Source organism: Patagioenas fasciata, chromosome 3 (assembly GCF_037038585.1).
Source record: "Patagioenas fasciata isolate bPatFas1 chromosome 3, bPatFas1.hap1, whole genome shotgun sequence".
Taxonomy (NCBI): Eukaryota; Metazoa; Chordata; class Aves; order Columbiformes; family Columbidae; genus Patagioenas; species Patagioenas fasciata.
The window spans coordinates 32,932,702-32,956,418 of NC_092522.1; the positions used below are offsets into that span (position 1 = coordinate 32,932,702).

General features: G+C 37.9%; 1 protein-coding gene across 2 annotated transcripts in view; it reads right to left on the reverse strand.

Moving 5' to 3' along the window:
- LRPPRC (leucine rich pentatricopeptide repeat containing) overlaps positions 1 to 17,065 on the reverse strand; it is a 91,863-nt gene extending 74,798 nt beyond the window's left edge. Inside the window, exons 1-7 of one of the 2 annotated variants that reach the window (XM_065834541.2) lie at positions 16,914 to 17,065; positions 5,969 to 6,171; positions 3,206 to 3,328; positions 2,401 to 2,522; positions 2,252 to 2,310; positions 1,412 to 1,498; positions 800 to 926 (exon numbers count right to left, since the gene is read on the reverse strand). In XM_065834541.2, the coding sequence (XP_065690613.1) occupies positions 800 to 926; positions 1,412 to 1,498; positions 2,252 to 2,310; positions 2,401 to 2,522; positions 3,206 to 3,328; positions 5,969 to 6,171; positions 16,914 to 17,023 (831 nt within the window). In that variant the 5' untranslated portion in view covers positions 17,024 to 17,065. Of the gene's footprint in view, positions 1 to 799; positions 927 to 1,411; positions 1,499 to 2,251; positions 2,311 to 2,400; positions 2,523 to 3,205; positions 3,329 to 5,968; positions 6,175 to 16,913 lie in introns of both variants that reach the window. The other variant, XM_065834540.2, reaches the window with a different exon arrangement.
- Positions 17,066 to 23,717: the final 6,652 nt, after the last annotated feature.

Consider the following 23,717-nt stretch of genomic DNA (forward strand, 5'->3'; position numbering starts at 1 on the left):
ATAGAATGGTTTCTGTCTAATACCTAATAATATATGAAAACACCTGAAGTATTCCCATTGTGAGATGGCTTTCAAAATAATTTTTTATTTTGAAAAGGGGAGAATAACCAAAGTTTTTATTAGTGTCTGGAACAAGACTGGCTGATGAAGATTTAATTTTTAAGTCACAGAACAATATTCTCTTTCCCACATCCTCTTCCTTGACTTGGCCCTCTCCATCTGATACTACTTACTACACTCAAACCTATTGTCTTTTCTCATTCCTTTCTGAATACTTCTTTGATTTAAAAAAAATAAGAGAATACTTTAAAAAAAAAATCAGCTACACAAAGGGTTTTAAGGCAATATTATTTTATATAACACTTCATGAATACCTAAGTGACTGGTATGAACTCAAAAAAATTCTATTTTACTAGAAAGACTCTGGCTTCAATGAGAATCAAAGAATGGCTAAATGGGAGCATGATAATCAAGGTTTACTTTTTATTTATTTTTATAAATAAATGTATAAATCTGTCACATGCACTATTTGTCTCTTGAAAAAACCCTGAATGATTAAATCATTCACTGGTAAACACATCTTCTCAGAGTGAAAGGCAACTATCAAAACACAAGTATTTTTCATAAAGTATAAGACTGCTTTCAGTTAGCCAGCTATTCAGATTAAAAAATAAAACAAAAAGCCTGCTTAATTGCTGCGGACTCCGAAGAAACAAGCTATAAAATTCAGTATTATTCCTTCTGCATGGGTAGAAAGCATTCTAAAGTTAAATTGAACAAAAGATCAAACATGCAATACCTTTTTGATACTATCAGCATCACCCTTTTCAGCATATGCATTCAGCAGTGATAAATAGGTGTCTGGACCTGGTTCAACATCAGCCATCCTCATTACAGAAAGGATATTTTCTGCACTCTTCATATCTCTAAAAGAATTCAAAGAAACACCATCAGTGGATTTAATCATAATAATGTTTATTGTGACTTCCACATTTCCTCATTATATTAATTAGAACTGGAAACAAAGACTGCAATAAGCATAGAGGAAACTTATTTTAACTAAACAAATCCTGAAAGGTCAAAAGTGCAAATCTTTAAATTATTGTATTACTTAGAATATTCTTTCAACTTTTAACAATTGACAAAGTTCAAAACTAAGTGCAGCAAAATTCCTTTTCAAACAGCACAGAACTACAGTAATTTATCTTCAAATTCAAGATTTTCAGACACAATAAAAATCTACTTTGTTAAATAGCCCTGTTTTGCTGGAAAAGTGTATAAAAGGACAGTCTTCTACACATTATTTTCAAAACCACCACATTATTCTGCAGCATGTAATTTTTCTGCACAGCATCACTTCACATTGTAGTAAAACTGAAAGAAAGCAAAAGAAAAAGGTATTAAACATTACCCTGATCTTGCATGACCTTTCACAAGGCTACTGAATACTGCCTCAGTGATTGGGAGATCTTTGTTCTTCATAAATCCAAGAATCTTACTGAAAAATACAAGACAATGAATGATTAGATTTTTTTTTCCTTTGAAAAGATAAACTACCAAGCTATTGCTGCTCTACTGGACAAGCAGTTTATCATCAAACAAACCCAAATCCTGATGTCACTGAGCAATTACATTTGGGGATGCTGCATAACATGCTCATCATTTGGTCATTTTAATTTTTTCAGATGAATTGTATTTGTCACTGAAACACGAAGACACAAGAGTGGGGCTGTTTTGTTTTGGTTTTTTATTATTTTTATCTTTCTTTTCGTTATTTCTCATACCCAGCAATCACAAAGTTGCAAATTAACCTTGCTAAAATTAAAACAAGAGAGAGATAACCAGCAAGCCCCGTGTAACAACAAGAAAAATTAGAATTACTACTATTTGCTCTTCAGCCCACGTTGTTCTCAAATACCTTTCCCAGTAGCCATTTTCTTACATAGGCAGTAGCCTTCATAACCTCACACTTATTCACGCTGGCTCTAGAAATGACAAAAGTTATTTTCTGAGCAACTTGAATACAATTTTATTTGATCACACTGGTTTATCACTTATTTTTATTTTTTGTGTAGATTCCAGCTGTCCCTGAGAAACTGCTTTTCAGACCTTGGTTAAAATATACTTAAATCTCCTCTTTGCTTCGATCAATTTGTAAGAATTTCACTGAAATGAGTTTTAACATTAATGGCCGGGAATATGAGAAACTGATTTTGTGGAAATCCCTTTAAAGATAAATGCAGAAGAGTACCTCGCTCCTTCAATGTCACCATCATTGCAATAAGCAGCAATCAACCTCTGGTAGGTAACCTACGGAAGACAGAATAGGTAAGGCAATGATTTCCATGCAATAAATGGATACTACTATTAAGAATTAAGATACCATAGAAGGGTACCTACTCGATTGGGCTGCACATTAGCTTCCTCCATTCTGGCCAGGAAGTCCGTTGGAGAAAATTTATGCTCGTTCTGAAGGTAGACTTTAAGTAAAGCATTATAATGGCTTGTATCATACACAGCACCTAAGGAAATATTTCAACCACAGGCAGTGAATGTAGATTCTCTAAATTGAACATGGGTTTATACCTTTCTTGGGTAATTAATTTCATATCAGTTTTATTGTGTATTAGCTTTATGTGTTATCAGACTGCTTCCTTTTATCCATCTTTGAAATATCAGACATCTATTTAACAGCACACATCTGTTTATAAAATGCTAACACATAAGAGCACAGTAACATCAAGGTTCATGTGCATGCTATTGCACAGCTGTATCTATTTTACAGATTCAGCAGTATTACTATCAAGAAGCAGTTCACCTATGCAACATCTACGAATGAATAACTTAAAAAAAATCATTTGATAAAATAGCGGGTAGCACTAGGAATACACAGGACACCAGATATCAAGATAACATCTAACAGAAAAACAAACATGCATTCTTACAATAATCAACATTCAATAATTCAAAATTCAAGCATCTCTTACCAAAAAAAAAAAAAAAATCTTTAGATTTATTATTAACACCCCTAGATGTCAGTATAACTCCCAGAATAGGAAATAAGTCTCACCTGAAAAATAAACCTTGCATTTATTCAGTGATTTGTTGTTATAACCTAGCATCTGAACACTACTAAAATACATTCAGTTTTCTATTACAAAGAAAGTAACTAAAGCACATAAAAGGACTAACAAAATCAACCTACCCAGTTCTTTCATCTTGTCCCACATCATATGGGCTAGTTCTGTTCTTTCAGGTGACAATACCTCTGGTAAAAGAGCACCACAGCTTCGCAACAAAAGCAAGGTCTGATTACTCCCTGGATACCCTGCAAATGGAACATGACCAGAAATTTCTTAATAAATGATCTTGCTTTTAATATTAGAAAAAAGATTTGAGACTGACCCTATGAAATACTTAAGTATTTTGTACAGAAAAGAATCTTCTTCAAGATTGAAGATTTTTACTGAACGGGATACCCCAATGATTAAATGACAGTATCATGTGCTATAATGGAGAAGACTCCCAATAAAACATGTCATTTGGTACAACAATGAGCTCAGCTGAGCAGAAATTCTAAAAAGTACAATACAAAATACTAAAAATCAGATGATCTAGTACCTGAAATTCCCCAATCTGAGATACAAAGATCATTTCCATCCTAACAGGGATATATCTTTCTGATAAATTCATAAAATGGCAAAATACTTCATACCAATTCCATACTATTCCAAAATTGGTATTCAGAGACATCACGCATTTCAATTTCCATTTATGCCCATGCTCAATAGAAAATAAATGAGACAATTTACGTCTAGAGAACAGCGAAGGAAACTGTAAGAATGTGTTTTCTATCCCTTTCCTATCACAGAGAAAGGTATACTTCAGAAGTAATTTCATCTAACAAGGAGCAAGATAAATGTTCACATACAACATAAACAACTAAAAAAATCTGTACCATTTTCTATCTCAAACAGAGACATACATGCACATTTGAAAGACTCAGACCTCCAAAATCACTTGAAATGTGAAGCACCACTAATGCTTTGTAAGTCACTTCCAAATCATCACGCCAACACTCCAGAACCGTGTATAGCCCAGCAGAGGCAGGAGCTGTTGCCAGTAAAGATATTTCCAGCTGCTGCTGATCACTAGAAGTAGCTATGCAGCCATAACTAATGGCAAAATAAAGTAAAAAACCCACAAACTCAATAGCAGAAAGCTATATACTGTCTAGAATTAGATCTTCAGGTACTGAAAAGGAACAGCAAATCTAGGATACCACATAGCTATGTAAACTATGTTTCAAGAGCACAATCTACTGCAGAAAAGTCATTCATATAGAGTAAACGCATCTGGGAGGAAACACAGCCAGTAGTGGGGAAAAGAATAAGCAACAATAAGAAGAGAAATCAGTTAAAACACAGAGAGGGCAGGTACAAATTGCAAATGGGGATTTGAATTTCTGAAGACATAATGAAGTGGTGAGATAAGTAATGCTTGACTAACTTTAAAATTTCTGCATGCAATTAATTCATGCAATAAAAATGCCAACACATCTCCCATTTCATTATGCCAATGATATACTAGTGACCAAGTACAAGGCAAAAGCAACAGAAAAAGTTTTGGCAGTATGAGTACGGAAAGATGCAGGACAAGAGACATACAGCAAGCACGTTCTTTGGGCATTTTTTATGTTATAATTAGCAATGGAAGAACAATACAAACATAGGCAAATCTTTTTAAGAAATCAACAGTAACTAACCTCCCACACTTTTGCTAAACTTATTTTCAACATTAATAAAAGACCGCATTTTTCATATGGAAATACTTGTCATTTATTTTAATAGTATCCTAGTTAAATCTCTTGTGAATCTCTATGAGTTTTTTCAAGCGTACTTACATAGCCAAAGGAAACCACTATAAACAAGTTTTTTGTTAACATGACTTCCTAAAAACTCTGTAACTAGTCAAAGATCAGAAGAATTGTGATTTAGCAGATAAGCTTAAAGACAGAATTCCTGTCAACCCACACTCACAAATTATAAGTTTATACCTAAAAAACACAAAGCAGTCAGAATCAGACAGGATATTACAAGCACAAAGAAAAAACTAAGTTCAACAGAAAAAGAAAAATGAAGACTCAGCTGTTAGACAGTGAACTGCAAAACTTTTGAAAGAGCAATCCCAGGTGTACAAGCCAGTAACAGTCCAGAGCAATACACAGCAATGTTTAAAACTAAACCAAAACAATACATGCTGTCATTGATAGATATTGGCAGTAGTACTTAGTATTTTTAGCAAATACCTCCATTTACTCATCCTAACTTGCACAGAACCTCAACAACTGTGGCACCTGGTTTACAAAACAGTAATGTAGCCTGGCTTTTTTTAACCAAAGAGGTATCAAATCTGTCAGGATGAACAATGCCTCAGCTGTTTATTTTTGTTTTATTAAAAAAAAAAAAAAAAAAAAAAAAGCCTTCTTGTCATGAATAGCCACAGCTACCGTGGAATGGGGGAACTTGGGGATCACATCCACATTTCCCTGTATAGTTCTATTTTAAAACTGCCACTGAAGGACAGTTTGGTTTATTACAGACATTTTAAAAATATGCTCTGTAAGACAGATACGATCCCTGTTCAGAGTTCACAGCACAGCTATACGAGGAAGGTGTAACATGATCAGATAAAAATCCACATCAATCAAGACAATATGATTTCTCAGAAGCACAGTGAATTTTTAAAATAATTATCAACTCCCAAAGACAAAAAGAAAAGTAAACGTGTGCATTCAAAGTAAAATAACATCTCTAAAGCATTTATAGTCTGATCATCAACATATGCAGCACATTAACACTCAATGACAAAATATAAATCAGAACTTTTTCAAATAATTTCCTTGGTTTGATGAATCGTTATATTACAGCTTTAAATTTAGCTTGTATTTTAACTGGAAGCAACTTACCTGTTTTGCATATTTCATTGAAAACTTTTAGTAGAAGGACTTTAGGGATGCGGCCGGTTTTTCTGACAGAGTTATCCAGTTTGTTTAATGCCCAGTCAAACTGCCAGGTCTGTCTAGTTTGAGTTTCTGAAACTCGTTCTTCTTTAACACTTTTCTCCTGTTGAGGTGCAACTGTAAGGAACCTTATTTGGTACAGAATGTTTCTGCTTAAATAAAAACAAACAAACAAACAGATCACACTTCTGTGAGTCATTTTGCAACAACACTAGTCACACAGTATTGAAAAGATAATACACTCTACTTCTTGCTGATGAACAGTTTCTCAAAAAACATTCCGTATTGATATAACCAAATGAATGCAAGTGATTTTAGTGTCTTTCTGCTAAAAAAGACAATATATTTTCTCAGTGACAACTGTTTCTCATTAGTTAAATGGTTCAAAACTTTTAAGTCACCCTAGTGCTCTAAGTCTATTGTCACATATCAGATCATCACAAAAACTCTCTCATGCTTTTGAAAAATCACTCAGACATCTCTTCCACAACACAGCAAATCATACCTTTCTTTTCAATTAAAATAGAGAAAAACTAATGCAGAGGCCGCTGTTTCAGACAACAATAGCTTAAAGAACAACAGGATCATGTCCTGTTCTTCAGAATTGACATTAATGAGCATGAAGTAGCTTCCTACCATGTAAACCAAACATGAACCTAAGGGTTTGTTTAAATATTTATTTTCTCAAAATAAAGTATGACAACAAGAAACATAATGAGAAAGTGTTCTTTTTTCTGGAAAAACAATAAGGGCTTGCAAGAAATAAAAAAAAAAAAAAAGAGAGCAAGTTGATGTACACAAGAAAATACTATTTGTGACATAGCGGAATTACGAACAGCCTGTGCAGGTAAAATTCTCATTAAACACAAGCGTTTTTGGAAGTCTGTTCTCAACTGGCCTTACAACAGGTCAACTGAGAACAAACCATCCTCCTCCAGAATCCTGTACAAAGGAAGCAGTATGTGCTGGATGGCAAAAAGAAGATTGAGCAACTTCTGAAATTGCCCTCCCCCTTGTCTCTGTTTCTCTAGCCAGCTCTTCAGCTAAACTTCTGTAAAGTCTCTATAGACTAGTTTTAAAAAACTAGTGGTTGTACTCCCTGCTGTTACAGATGCTCCAGGAGTCCTGTGTAATAACAGCTGCCCACTTTGTTGAAATGGCAAACTAATAGTGAGGAATGCTGGTGCTCTCTGCAAAACGATTTCCCACACCTGGAGCTTTCTCACAGGTATACCTGCTGGTTGGTTTCTCACGAACGGGTGCTTAAGGCCCCAGGACAGGAAGCCCACTGGAGGAAAGCTTGCTGGCAATTCAGTGTTTCAGCAACACTGGCAGCAAGATGCTAAACAGCAGAAAAGACATCAGTGGGGTGTGTATCAGTGTGGTGGAAAAAATAGACCAGTGGTTTACTGTAATATTTGATTGCCTCTTGTGAGTCGGAAGCAGTCAAAGACCACCATTTTCCCTTGTTGTTTGAAATGCTGATTTGATAACTAAGAAAGCTGCAAGTTCTAGGAGTAACATTCTTTAAATAAACCAGCTGTGAAAACAGTTTAGCAGAAGATCTGTTTGGTTTTTGAAGGCATTAAAGTCCTTTAGCAATAAGGAACTTCACAACCATTTGGCATTAATGTTTTCAAGCAGGTAAATTTTACGCTGCCCAATGCCCTCAAGATTCCTCCTGAAGAATTTTGCAGAGGCCAGCAAATTGTCCATTTTATTTGGCTAGGGAAAGGACACAGAAAAAACAAGTGGAGAAGGGAAAAAAGACTGCCAAAAAGGAGAGATCCCCTCCTTTAGTCTCAGTTCTGTCTCCTTCCAGAATCAAGTTCCCACTGATTACTTTGGGCTAGCACTCATTTTATTCAGATCCCTCTGTGAGCTTATTTAACTCACTAACCTGGCAAAATATCAATTCAGCCACTTTAAAAAAAAAAAAAAATTACTATTCCATCAGGTTAGAGTGGAAACAGCTCACAATGTTCAAAACCACCAGAATGAATCTAATAAAACAAATGGACTAGGAATAGGTGGCCAAAATCAGAATAACTAGGGAAAAAAAAGAAACTGAAACATCACTTTTCACATTAGGCAGCTCATTAGATTTGCACTATCAAACTTCTTTGTTACTAGTAATGCTATCCCTTACTAGAAAGATTTCCAAGGATGTCATTTGCCCTGATTCTTTCATTTCTTCCTTTTCCTCTTCTCTTTCTACCTCATCATATAACCAGAAACAGGGTACTTTCCCTAAAATAGAAATCATTAGCCTAATTAGAGTAATATCCTGCAGTACAAGGTAAGAATAACAGTAAAATACTAAATTTTTAGTCCTCTTGGGTGTAACAATCAAATGAAATGTCTACAACTCAAATAAATTCTTAAGAACACATAAAAACCAATACTCAAATATGAGTTAGCCACTGGATAGCTAAAAGAATGAAACTGCAATGATTACAAATTCTTTATTTTTTCTTAAATATATAAACAAAGAAAATTGTATCATCCACACTTCTATACACATTAAAAAGGCTATTTGAAAGCTTTTCAAAATACTTCAAGTCAGGTTTGAAAAAATGCTTTCGAAACAAGCAACAACACAGAATTTACAGAAATTCACACTTTGATTTCCATTAACAATCAAAGCACAAGCGGACAAAACTCATGTGCTTCACACTAGAATTGGAATCTCTTTTTCTATAAAAGTTTGCAATTGTTTTATAGTACTTTGTAATTTATTGAATAAGATCTTACACCACATAGTGTACTTGTAACTATAAACTGATATCTACATTTCTTAGTTTAAGACCTGTATTGTTTCAAGAAAGCCATCTTTGTAAGATTTTCTATGTGTCAAGTCACTGAGATTTTAAAGCACTTGCGTAGCTCCATCAGGTTAAGTACGAAGATGAAAACAGTACGTGCCTGCTCAAAACCTGCTGGCTACCAGAATGAGAGGACACTAAAGTTTCATCTGTTACTAAACTCTCCTGGATTACCATTTAGCATGCTGCTGTTCAAAACAACACTTTAGAATTTTATACTATATCAAGCACTATGGTTGCATACTGTTAATTATTATACTCCTATATGAAGTGTTATCTGTATACACTATTTTCATCTTCCAAAAAATTAGCAGAATTGGGCATTTTTATTCAGTCCCATCCCCTCAGATACTACCAAAGGTAGTGCTGGTGTTTCTGTTAGCTTATACTGATTAAAGGCATTTGAAGGAATGGCAACATGGGAGTCACTTTCAGTTTTAGACAGTTGGGGAAAAAGTCATATCAGAGTATAAAACAACCTGAGGAACTCTTAAACTTCCACTGGCATCCACCTAAATTACCATTATCAATCTGAAATCTAGGGTAAGACTCAAGTGTACCTTATCTGTAGGCTTTCGGCATTTGAACAAATTACACTTTTAGCACTGTTTAAGGCACTGTGTAATGCTAAGCCAATCCCATAGAAAGAATCTGTTAAAAATAATCATGGCTTCAAAAGCTGGATGAAGCTACAGGCATCTACTGTCCTGAATTTGGGTCTTTGAAATACAAACCAAATAAGAACATAAAACTTACGAAAAAACAGGGGGAAAAAATAAGAGTTCAGTATTCTAAAAGATGAAAGATTGAGCATAACAGAAAGCTTCCAAAACCACAATCAATGAAAAATGGACTGATACACAAGCTTTTGGCACTGTGTTTTGCTGCTGAGATTTTCAGGTAACAAGGAGATATAAAGTACTTTAAATTGTAAAAATATGGGTGCAGTAGTTGTTTAAAAATAAATAATAGAAATCTAAAAAAAATGCTGTTCAGGTTTTGTTGCAAAATTGAGAACATATTTGGTGGTAGTCTAAAGAAAGTTATGCCCTGACCCAGCTGGTACAGGACTGGCATGACCCATGCCCATTCAATAATTTCATTAAACAATTTAGATAGCAGAAGAGTTAATAAACTTAAAAAATTTCTAGATGACACCATAATGATGTCAAACTCTTAAAAGAAGAGGCTTAGACTTCCAAGTCATCTTGATCACTCGATGAAATGGTCTGAAATCATCAAAAAGGCCCTTAATACAGACCAAAGAATGTTGTACGTTTTTGGACAAAAAACACATGAAGAAATATAAGACAGTGTACAACTGCTAGACAACAATACAACTGGAAAAGTACTGAAAATAAGGCACCACTAAACATGAAACATTGCACGGCAAAAAGGAAAAATTCAGTTATTCAACTCCTAAGAAAAGCAACAGACATATCATAAAATAATAAAATACAGAGATAATTATTCTGCTTGTCATGGTGTGTTTGCTCACCAAAAAAAAAAAAAAAAAAAAAAGCAACTGTACCAAAACCATCAGGCATCACACTGGTAATATTATTTTTGTAATTTTAATTGTAATGAAATATTAGAAGGTGATACTTTGACAGTAAAATTTTCTCATTTGGAAGCTTACAAAATAAGATTAAGAGAGGAAAAAAAAAAGTAGTTATCATGCATGGCTTGAGCACTGCTGATCCCAACTCAGTGCCAGATGTCGGATTATACTCTTACAACATAACCATTTTTTTTCAATTATTTTTATTAACTTTGTTCACAACTAAATGCTACGTTACACAGCCAAATGCATGACGCTTCTCCAAGGACTGCAATGGGTGCCAAGTATTTACTTTCATCCATTACCATTAAAAGTTATTTAAAGATTTTGTCCATATGAAACATTATACTTGTAAGTACATGAAGCTCCACAATAAACTTCAGGTCTGTTTGGAATAGCAACCTGATTCTTCCCCAACACATGTAATTTCACCCTACTATGCTTCAGAACTGTGTTTCTTTGTATCTACCCAGAGAAGCTCAAAAGGATAAAATCCTACACAGGGACCTCTCTCCTACTCCCACAATCACAAGATTAGAAGTAGCATTTGCACATCTGAGCCTTTACGCAACTGCACCTTTACACCATATTCAGCTTTGCCTCTAGAATTTGGAGGACTAAAAATTTAGACCTTGCCTACATATGAGAGATAAACTGACTACATGTTTGTAATCCCAACATACAGCCACCCATTATTTAGCAGTAACTTCTCATCTCCGATTTAGCTTACAACATCTGGAAAGCAGATGAAGCTAAACTCATAAAAACCTCATGCTGAGATGAAGCGTGCATGGGGAAATTTATACTAAGATAACCCCAATTTCTGTTTGCAAGAGTTTGAGAATCCTAGTATTGTCCTTACATATACTTACATGTTTTCTGTATTTCTCTAGAGTAGACTAAAGGCAGTGCCTTTGATTTACTAAAGGAACACATTTTAACACACCAGCCTGAGTAAGTGTCTGATCTTTCCAAAAACTCAAAAAGTAGGTTGTTCTAATGATCTCCCTGGCAGCAACAGAGTTTTCTTTCTGTAAAACTTGACCAATTCCAAACATTAGCAAAAAACCAAAACAAAACAGAGTTTGACCATAAGGATATTTGCCTCCCTTTATCAGAGCCACAATAAGGTGGTTGCTATGCTTTTTTTAAAGAAAAGTACTGAATATTTTGTTCGGGTTTTTTAAACCAAACAAGCAAATGGTGTAGGAAATAATTTTCAAAATACGAGCCATGCTCAAAGTGAATAATGCTAAACTTAAAAGAGCTGAAATTCACTACTGTACATAAAAGCACTACAGACTTAACATCAGTTAAATTTACTAAATATAAGACTAAATATACCACCTGAGATCCCAGCAGGAATCATATGACTGCTAAACAGTATTTCCCCCAACTTAGCTGCGGTCACATACCAAAAAGAAAAAAAAAAAGAAAAGGCCACAATGTTCAGGCCACTGCATCGTTGTTTCAATGAGATACAGCAGGACTCTACAAGAGAAAAAAAAATGCTTTTTCATATAGACTGAGAAACCTCAAGTTCTTGGAAAATATCTAGAAACTTTGCCTAAGTGATTTGCAAGAAGAAAAGCAGAGAAACTTCTGCTTGGTGCTGTTTCTTTCGAAGTCTCTAGACATTTTACATCCATCAGTAAAACACATACAATAATGACAACAACAGTGCAGCTTGTGAAACTTCACTATGACTGTTTCATATTATCAAAAAGCAACTCTACTGAATGCCTTGTCTCCATTTAAAGCCCACTAAGTCTACCATTTTGCTAATGTAAACTAATCCAGCATTCTACATTTTTGTCCACTGGTGATGGATTGCTGAGTATGACAGTGAACAGACAAAAGCAACTTGTTTGCAGCTAACTAAAAATAAAAAAAGGTACCACGCATTAAAACATGAATCATGTAGGTTTTTAACTTGACCTCTTACCCAATGCTCAAATCAAAATCCCCTCAAATCTGAAACAAGATTCTTTAAAAGGATTTTCTCTGCCTCATCTCACCAACATGATTCAATCTTGTACAAGTACACCACAGTGTACCAAACATCAAGAGTCTCTACAAGGACAACTCGAAAACCATTTCATGCGGTGCCCTCTTTGCAATTTTATCAGTAATCACTCTTCTAAATGGAACACAGATCTTGCAAGAAGCAGATGGTTTCATGACAGTACAGTTTCCTGTCTGGGGAGATGCGCTTTGCTCCTCAGTCCCAAAAACTGACATTTAAACTCAAAGATGAGAACCTCAAACTGAAGAAGTGACAGCAAAGCCAAAGATGTCTTGAGAGACATGTAGAGATTCCACTTGATTTTCTTCCTCAGCTATACTTTTATGAACTATGCCTTAGGAGCCTGCTGCTCTTTTCTCTGAGGACAGATGGGGTGTCAATTTCAGGATGAGCATCCTAGCTCTCACACATCTGAAAATGCAGCTCAGCAATAGAGCTGCACCAATCTAATATCACACAGGGTTCCCTCTTCTCCTTTTGCCTGTGGTCCCACCCTTTTAGAGTTCATTGGATCCTTACCTGATCCAATGAAACCTGCTGAGCTGTCAGAAAGTCTTTTCTTTGCAGTCTAGCAATACCCTTCTTCCCAACACTAACTTTCCTGCAGGAGCACACTGTAGCATCAAACCATAAAATAATAATCTAGAGTATGTAGAATAAAGTCCCCAAAAGATATTCTTATGTTATTAAAAAACTGCTCTAAACACTCATTGATTTAGAGGTTTGTTACAGCCCTCTTGACAGTCAGCTACTAGCAGCAAATTTAAGCATTTCTTCCCTTACTGAAGCTTCTATGAACAAAGTTCCAGTAAATAATTTGTATCGCATAAATCAGCCCAGTGCTAAAGTTTGCTGTTGTAGATCTCAAGTTTGTTGTATTGGTCTGTCACAACTTATTTATCTTGTAATAATTGCATGGCATGAGAGTGATGACATATAGTTCAGTGTATTTTACATTTTGTACTAGAGGTACAAGTGAAATAGTAAATTTGTCCTAGATCTGATCTGCTATGAAATCCTTCTCAACCATCCAATGCAATTGGACATCCATCTACTGTCCTAACCCATTCTCAGAAGTTTAGATTAAAATTAGAGCAACATGATGCTTTGATAAAATCTCTGCTTGAATGTGAATGGTTGCTATTTCACATCTCTAAAGACGCTAACTGATTTGCAACTTTTCTGCAACCATTACTGTAGTGAAAGTTTTAAACCTGCCTCTGAACTGACTTTATTATGTTCAATGCTAAAGCAACTATACCAAGCACATGTAAACATATTGTAATTTACCCAGTTATCTTGTGAAATACTGGATTATTCCTTATTTATCTACTATTAAAACTGTGGGTTTTTTTCCCCACTATTCCAATTAGAGTTTTATCAATATTCTCTGGACTTTAATGCAGCAGACTCCATTTCCGTCTCAAAATACCATCTCAGCAAGTACACCAAGTCTAAATGTTGTCTGTATGTCATTCCAGTTCATCAAAAGAAGTCCATTTACAGAAACCAAGGCTTAAGTAGAAAAACACAACAATGAATTTACTTAAGGTAAAAAAATGAAGTGAGATTAAATGCTTATATGCACAATTTTAGTTTAGAAACGTTACCTTTGCTTTACACTTTGGTCCCACAGTATCACTTGTGCACTAGGATGCCTAAACCCTAATAGTAAAGGGGCAGTAAGACAAAGATTTTAGGTGAAAAATTATCTAAGGAATTAAATTACTAGACAGAAAGAACACACAAATTCAGGTATGCTGCTCAGTCTCACTCCAAAATAACTCACAGTTTAGACCAAAACCTAAAAGCTAGGAAATAAATACCACTGCCACTCCCTGTGAATGTGTTCTCTTCCAAGTACCTTTCTCACACAGTTAACTAAACCTAGCCTGAGAATTAAAGTGTCTTCAGCATGATCACTAAACCGTACCACATACAACCCCAAATATATTTGAAAATATAGAAAAGTATAATTTGGCACAAGAAAAAAAGTATCATTGGGGTCAAGAAACAACAACAAATCCACAACTGTTAGAGACAAATTATCATCACATAAAGCACTTCAAGCTTTTTCAAGAAATGCACTTCTAGGAAAAAAATAGCACCGATAGTCCTTCATCAAGTCATGTGAATTTCAGTGAACATTACTTCCTGCAACAAACTAATTTAGGAAATTCAGCCTCTAGTTGAGGAAAACTAAAGTCAGATGAATGACCACAAAGTAGAAAAGCTCATTAATGATTTGTTGCTAACTAAATGTGTGGTCCTGTTGCCAACTATACAGCAGACATCTTCTTAGCTCTTGGTCCTTCCTGCACAGGTCTACTCCACCCTTCACACCACCTTTAGCATTTAACGATCTGATACACTTTAACCACTAAAGCCAGCAGAAAACTATATTGCTTTTAGGCGAGATTTCGGTCAGGCTACAGAATAAAATCTGCTCATAATAGGTTTGATAAGCACTAAAGCTAATGCAGGTCACAACAACTCCTTTATTTTGGTGGCAAAACTCTCATCTGGGAGCTCTCTATTGCTGACTCTCCTCTGTTCCCATCCCTTCCCCTGAACCAGCTCTGCAACTCACCAAGTCCTCTGCTGAATGTATCTACTTATCTAGAATGGCAGAAAACTGCTCTTGTTTTCTACCAGGAATTAAGTCACATTGACTTCGAGGGACCACCAGAGCTATAGTAAGGCAGAAGCAAAACAGAAGAACTTTCTCCCTTTGGTAACACTAACTTGTTATGTCAGTTCATTAAACTCAGTGTGTACATTTAACGCTTTTTTATTCTCAGATTCTATGCAAGTATTCGTCTATAGCATCATTTGGACACTTAATGAGATTAATTTCAATTTCACTAACACCAATTAAATCTACATCCTGATACTTTTTTCCCACCTCCACGACTAACGGCAACATTAGCTGCTATCTGAATAGTTTGTGAGGTGATATTTCTACACACCAGAAACACATATCCCCTTCCCACTCATCAGCACTGAATCCTCACTAGATTTTGCAAACACTGGAAGAAATAGAGCATACATTCATATCCTTGGAGAAAATGGATCTAAACTTCTATTTAGCCAGGCATTTATTTTTGCAAATTATGTATAATTATTTTAATTGTTTAATTTTATGCAAATTTTTAGTTAACAACTGTAATTATAATCACAGCAAGTAATTTTACATAAACGAAAGCTAAGCATCCCAAGCCATTCCCAACTCCCTCTTTTAAGACAGGGGAAAGAGTAAAAACCAAAAATCTAGCCCCATCAACATTTGGAAGTCATTAACAAGCAGTCTGGGAACCTGCTGGCAATTAAGTAACCTTGATGTTTAAAAAGTTTGCACAAAACTTCATATAGTTCTAACAGCATACTCCCTACGTAAATTACAAAGAGTAAATACTAAACTTTTTGACATAGCTATCACCTATACAAGGTGCTTCCTTCTGAGGACAAGTAAATAAGCAAAACATTATGGAAGCAACTAACTTGCCTGTAGAACAGAATGCTAAGATCACCCTCATGCTTTATTAAATAAACAGATGCAAAAAAACCCCTAAAATATTGTATGTTTCCTATAAAAATGAATTCTGATATGTTTGTTCATGTATTCAGGGCTTAGCCTTTTGCACTTCTACATCCAAGGGTATGTGCTTTAAACAAAAAAGATCCCAAATGTGAAGCTATACTGCATCACCACTGGGAAGAAAGCTTAGCTCTCCTAGAACTAACATTATTACTGTAAAAAAAAAAAAGTACTCGTGTTAAGGAAACGTTGACTCTCTAAACTTCCTGCAGGGCACCAACCACATGCTAGCATCGTCAAAGCAGCAACAGGCATGTACACAACGAGGGTGAGTTTTCCACTCTACCTGCATGACAGAATACAGGGAACCATAGCAAAGAAATTAAGAGATTCCTCCTGATAAGAGGCCCAGCGGAGTCTTGACAGACACGGGGAAGGAGCCCAGATTTTAACCGTGGGGTTACCCACTGTCAATCACTGCTTATCTCTGCCTGGTCTCTCTCCTCCTCCTCCTCGACTCCCCTCCTGCACAATTCTTCCCACAACACCAGTAACCTCTGCCGGCCAGTGCCCCTCGCTCTCCACAGAGAGCAAAGCGCTCTGCCTGCGTTTCACCCTGACGAGACACCATTGCGGAGCGACGCTCCCGCAGCCCTGGGCCGCCCTCGCCGACCCACGACTCAGGCGGAGAGACGCGGCGCTGCCCCGCGGCCTTTGCTCCTGAGCTCCCCCCGCGGCGCAGCCCAGGGGCCGGGCCGCAGCGCTCCCGCCGGCAGCCCCACAGGATGGCGCGTAAGGGCCCGCGCAGCACCGGCTACCGGTGCACGCAGCGGCCGAGCCGGCAGCGCCCTTGGCCACGAGGACCGCCGCCTCAGCCGGCCCCGCCGCACTTCCCACCGCCTCAGCGAGCTGCCGGCCGGCCCCGCGGCGCAGGGTCTCACCTAGGGGGAGCCGGCGGGCGGGCGGCGGCGGCCGCGGGCTGGCGGAGAAGGGGCAGGAGGCGCGGGCAGAGCGCCCGAAGTCGCCCCGCGGAGCTCAGCAGCGCAGCCATGACCGCCGCGCGCCGGACGCGAAGGAGCACGTGAGGGGGGCGCCGCACTAGCGCGCATGCGCACGAGGGGAGGGCAGGCGCCGACACTCCACCGGCAGCGCTACGTATTGGGCGGAACCATTCTCCGCAGGGGGTGTTGCTGGCTCCGCTCTCGGAATGGGCCCGCTCAGGCACCAACACGCTTTAAAGTCCACCCCGTGCCGCCGATGGGATGCTCCATGCAAGGTCGGCGGCGCAGCCCCAACTTCGGATTGGGTCAATCGGCAACCAACCAGGAGTTGCTCCAGCGGAAGGTGGCCGGGAGGGTGCCCTTCGCTGTTCGGGAGAGGAGGTGTGGGTACGGGGCGCTCCCGGAGGCGGCAGGGAGCGAGGTGAAGCACGGGCACGGCGCGCTCCCGGAGGCGGCAGGGAGCGAGAGGAAGCACGGGCACTCCCGGGAGCTTGACGTGGCTTTGCGCGCTTTCTGTCCGGTGCTGCCAGAGGTGGCGTTAGTGTTGGATGGTGGCGGGCACTGACTCGTCCTTGCTCGCGGCAGGACATCACGTGGGTGGTGAGGCGTTCGCGGCGGCTCGTGTTCCTGCAGGGTTTAGGCCAGACGGGGCGAGCGCGCGCCTGGCGGTGTCCCACACACCCGGAAAACGTGACATGAGGCGAGCGAGCGCGGAAAAAGAAAGTCTCAGCCTGTTCTCCTCGATAATCTGGCAGGCTCTGTCTTGACCTGTTGCCCCAAGGAAGCAATACCGGCGTGGTTTCGCTGGGACAGCTGCGGTTGGCAGGGGCCTTTGGAATGGCGTCATCCCTTGCTTCCCCCCCTGCCGGGATCAAAATGCGAGTGAGACCAGAGGGAAGAACCTCCATTAAAAGCTTTTAAATAGTAAATCTCTGCCTGAGCTTGGTTATGCTTACCAAGATGCTGTCTGCATTGGTGTGTAATTTTGGCATTCCACATTAAAACTGGTTCCCATGACATAAAACACTAAATTAGGTACTTGTATTTTCATACAAAAAACATGTAATTATATTTGCCATAGATTGCAAATAATTACTCCAGAGGGCAGTTTGTTAATCAAAAGAGATTGATTTTTATGAGATCAATTGCAATCAGCTGTTTCCTGTTACACTTTACTTGGTAAGGCTTGTAAAGTTTCCTCATCAAGACGCAAAGCACCCTGTTTCTAAAAGTTAGGAACATCCACTTCTGCTCTTTATAAGAAAGTCCTGGATGCTCAAGTCTTCTTATATTTGAGCTGTAAGGCATGAGCTGCAGCTAGTAAGACAACATTTACGGTGTTACTAGTTATCATTGCTTCCACTGTATCACAGTGTTACAGTGTTTTGCTGAATACAGGTTTCATTCTTAATAAGGAAGACCAAGATGAAATTTTTAACTCAAGTACAAACTTTGTAACATTCACGCTCATTATTAGGCTGGCTTAGATGTGTGCTTACCAAACTTGATTATGGAATAGAGCACCTGGGAACTCATTCTGAAGACACAATACTAAAAAGTCTACAGTGCTTACAATAAGGACCAGACATGACAAAGCAAATGACTGGAAAGAGCAAAGGAAAATAATGAGATTACATTGGTCAGCATAATAGTAGGCTGTTGTTGCTGAAACTTCACTATACTTAATCAGTAAAGAACAATTTTAAGAAGTGTTTTGAAGGAGAACAATAGAATAGATGCTGACTGGGAATTCCTCCAAAGGACAATGAAAATGCAAAGGTGTTTGGAAATCTTGTAAGTCGATAACAGTATCTGAAGTGATGGGCTGCTCAGAGAGGAGTTGTCTTTTCACTGCTGACTTAGGGATTGCAGATATGATTCTGTAAAAGCAATTATTTGATGTGAAAAGGAAAGGAGGTCCCAATGAATGAATTAAAAATGTGACATACCTGAAAGAGTAGACTTAAGAAATTGTATTTGCTGAAGTTCTCTGAATGGATGTGGGGGTCTAGATCACACTTATGAAGATCTGGTAGATTGAGACATGTTTGGAGTATAGATGAGAGTTGTATTTCTCTGAATGAAGGAAACGTACTAGGTATGCTATTCATGTTCATATGCAAAAATCTAGAGAAAGCAATGTATGGTAATATCACTAGTGGTAGCTGAAAAACAGGAGGGGTTATTAGTTGAAGAGTGAAAGCTTTATTTTAACCCTGTCAGGCTTGAGTTGAGTCATATATAAGATGTGAATGAGCCACCAGGATTTCATTTTGGACAAAAAAGCTTGTGATAGATCTGTGAGTCCTCAGTGCAGTAGCTATGCTGTGTTTGTAGAAAGATTAGCCACAGATGAGAGATACAGGTCCAGAGATACAGAGAAGACCAGAAGTACAAACATAGCCAAAGAGGAATATGAAGATACTTATCCAAGTAGGAAGATTGCAAAAGATGGTCTAGGGAAAGGAAGCAGTTTTAGAAGCCACAGAGGAAAAGCTGTGGTCAGCTGCACAAGGGACAACTGAGAAATGAGATGTGAATGAGACTAGGTTGAGATGGGAGGAAAAAATGTGCAGCAGACAAGGGACCAGGAAAAGGAAGCAGTCTAAGGAAACATGGTTTGTTGGTCTTGCAACCAAAATAAATAGTTAACAGAAAGCTCCACACGGGCAAAAGAAATCCTCTGATGACAAATTGTTTTTTTTACCTTCTCTAAACAGGCCACGTCCTCCAAGTTTCTGGGCTGGATTCACTCTGCCCAGGCAGTTTATTCCCATCATCAATAACTCCCAGAAGCCTGTCCCTAGTGATAATATTTAAGCAGTGCCAGGTTATGTTCCTGGGCTCTGGAGCTGTGTCTCCTCTATTGAATTCCTATTCTCTACAACAATTTCAGCCTGTGCCAGACAATTGCCTGGCACAGTTTGAGGAATTAGCACCAGAGAGCTTGGGGCTGTTGCCAGTAGACAGTCTGGCGATGGCCACAGTGCTGGAGAGCAGGAGGATTTATAAGTAAGGACTCTGGCCATACTCTTCAGTTGGCTTGAAGGCCACAGAATGGTTCTGGTTATTTAAGATAATGGATATATGTAAATGGATGTAAATGGTTATGTAAGGATGGATGTAGCCTACATGCATACTACCTTTTCTGGAGCTTGTAAGGTTTCATTTCATACAGAGTTTATCAAAAGCACTTCTCAACAATTTTTAAAACTTAATTGAAGTGTGACAGGGAAATTACCAAAGCAAGAGGTAGAATGACATGCAGTAATTAAAACTCTTTTTGCTCACTCTCCTGTCTTTCAAATAAAACCCCTGGTGTGCAAAATATCTTTTAAAAGTAGCTTGTTCCACACTTGACTTTGGATGGTCTTAAACTCCGAAGTTAGAATCACAATATAAATGCATCCCCAGAATCCCCCATTCCCTAAATTAACATGGCCTCCACTAGAGGCAGCTCTGTGCGGATGGCGCAAATGCAATAAGACAGGAACATCCATCCTCCTACCAAGATCATAATCCAGCAAGATGCACGTTCTATGTCATGCAATGGGAAGAGGCAACATAGTTCCTAACATTCATTTAGGGGCTCTGTTCATCTTGGGAAATCGACTACCAGGAAGGTTTTCCGTGGAGAGATTTGATCGGGGCGTTTACCTGAGGCCTGGGGGAAGGTAGGCGTTGGAAATGAGAAGATTATGAGATACATATATCTTTGTATTGTTAATATCAATATTGATTTATTTGTGATGTCTGAGTAAAGAAACCTTAGGTTTCAGACCGAAGAGCTTCTGGTATGAAGAATATACATTTTTAATATGTCTTGAGGGAACATGACAAAGAAACCAAAAAGTGACCTTTCCTGCCTGTGGCTTGTTCTCCAAACCTGACTTTAAGTGTTGGCTTAAGCCTCTGCCTCAGGCATGCAATTCAGACTGAAGAAATAGGGCCTCTGCGATAGATGACTCTCTGGGCAGTAAAAGTCAGAAGCATAACAAATAATGTGGTTCTCTGTGTTTCTCTGTATGTTTTTATATATATCTGGATACAGATACATCTATATACAGATACTCTTCTGTGTCAGTAATGGAAATCTAAGTCTAAAGTCACATTTGCTAAGGGTTTTTTACACTTTTAATATCTCATTTCTATTTTGTTCTGAGGGGAGAAAGTGGAGTCAGCTTAAAATACTCACAGGATTGTTATTGCAGACCCTCACATTTTTCTGTTGAATTTATTAATACTTCTCAGATTGTGTGAAAATGCATATTCAGCTTCATTTGAAAAAAAAACCACAAACAAACAAACCTTAAACCTGAGAACATCTGATAAATGTAGAGAAAACATACATTTCAAAAGAGTGTTTATTAAAACAAATTTGTGACTTTTTTAGAGCTTGACTTCCTTAATGCTGGCAATAGTGTGATTTACTTCTCTGTAATATTTTTGAGGATCCCAAATCGCCTCCAGCTTTTAACACATACATGTCTTTCAGGTCTTGTAATTTGGCCAGTATTGCCTAACGTACAGCAGAGCAGGTTCTCCATAAAAAATCTGTAGTTGCAAATAAAATTCAAGTCAACAGGTTTTCTGAACGAGTCAAGTTTTATTTTGAGAGAATGAAAATGAAGTAAGAAGTTCAAGAGCTATAGAAGTGAGATGGAGGTGGTACAGCTGAACATACTGTTCAGAAGGAAAGTGGAGAAGAATGACAACAGAGTAGTTTGACAGAGAGGAAGGAGAAGTTTGTGAGATGACAGTAACTGAGTAACTGGTAAGGCTGCTGACTGTGGATGGCAAAGGGATTGCTGTTCACATCCCAGAAACAGGATGAAAGTAAGAACAGCTCACTTTCAGGAACATAGTGGGAAGATACAGGTGTTTTTTTCATGGACTTTTAAGGTTAAATTTTATTTTTCAGATGCCTTTGGGGGCTGTTTGTCTCTCAAGAGTCAAGTATTTCCTCTTTTCCCCTCATCAAAAAAAGCTCCCCTTATCCATGCTGTAAATTTGCTTAGGTTTAAGCCAATCTCAGAATTTATGGAAGCCTGACTGCATAGCTTTGATGGTATGATGTGTTGTTTTGCTGTGTTCTGGGTCTGGTAGGGTGATAAAATCAAACTGAGGTACTGGAACAGGAACAATTAGTAGCAGGGGAAAAAAATCAGTGTGTCAAATCTTAGGATTTGTAGGATAATATGTAAGAGTCTTATTAAAATGACAGAAGGCAAACACAAGAACTGGAGAAAGATGTATACTAAACAACTTGAACGGAAAATTGCTTCCTGAGAGTCCCATTGATTTTCATAGATCATGCTCGGTTTTCATGTAAAACAGTTCCTTTCCAAAGGCAAATGGTGACTTAATCTCTAACAAAATGCTAAATTAATTCCTTATTGCATGTATCTGTTAAAATGTTTCTGCAGGCAGAAGTGCCTTTGCTGCTATTTGATCCCACTCAAAATCTTTGATGAGTTATTTTAGAGCTGTATTACAGTGTAAAATAGTTATTAATATTTCCACTGAAGATACAAAATAATTTAGCTCCCTGTTCTCCTCAGCTATGTTAGTTTTGCAAGGTTAGTAGAAATTTTAATAAGTAGTAGAACCTTTATTTTTGTAACCAAGTCAGCAGATCTCATCCTGGCTATCTATGGGGAGTAGATGTGATGAGTAAGAAGGTGCTTTTTTTATATAGTTACTTTTTGAAGGATCACAATTTGAAAATGGTTGTGACATAACTGGGTCACATCTGAAATTTTTCTATAAGCTGCATAAAATGAGAAGTTGAGGTAGCAGCTTTTGTCACAAGTTATATTCTTAAAGCTGTAGTGAATCATATAGTTGAGAGATTTGCATATTGTACTGTTACTGAAAACTGCAAAACAGTCATAGATCTGTGTAACTGTTTAGTTGTCCTTTTGTATCTTAAATATGTTGCTTTTAAATAATAACAAAGTAAGAATTAGGATGGATATGCATGTGCATCACATACTGTGTTTCTTCTGTCATTACCTTTGTTTAACATGTTTAATTGTGGACACTGTTGCAAAGAATGTCATGTGCCAGGGTTTAGCTGTTAGGAGTGATGGAGGTGAAAAAATAGTAAGACAATTTCAGGAATGGTAAAACTATTTCAGCTGCCTGTAGCTCTCGTACGTAATAAACCATTTTCAGATTTTGATGCATGCTTTAACTTCTGGTTGGAAGCAAGAATGGAATGATTCAGAGATCACATAGATTGCTAGCTGGACTGGGAAATTATAATAAAACATGATTCATAAGCTTAAAGGGTTTACTCGAGAATAAGAATCCTATGCTGTTTTTATATCAGTGGGCACGCTGGCTGATACTTTCTGCCAAATCTCCTCCTACCCCAAAAAATGAAAAAATTTATAATTCTGAATATAAGACAGATCAAGTGAGAGCACCTAAAGCCTAGGCTTTAGGCTTTAGTACAAAGTTTATTTTTAGTACAAAGTATTTGAGATTTTCTTACATATGTTCCCATTTATCTTAACGGTTACTGAATATTTTTTTAGGTGTTGGGCAGTTAGTCATGTGTGTTCTAGAAGGGTTAATCCACTTAGAATCTGCAAAACCTAATCCCCTAACATTAAAACAAATGCTAACCCCCTTGTGTACACATGCAGTATAGGTATGCCTCACACCTCTGCCTCACTGGTACACATGTCAGGGACAGATACAACAAGCTGCCATACATTTTTACAACTCATTTGTCTG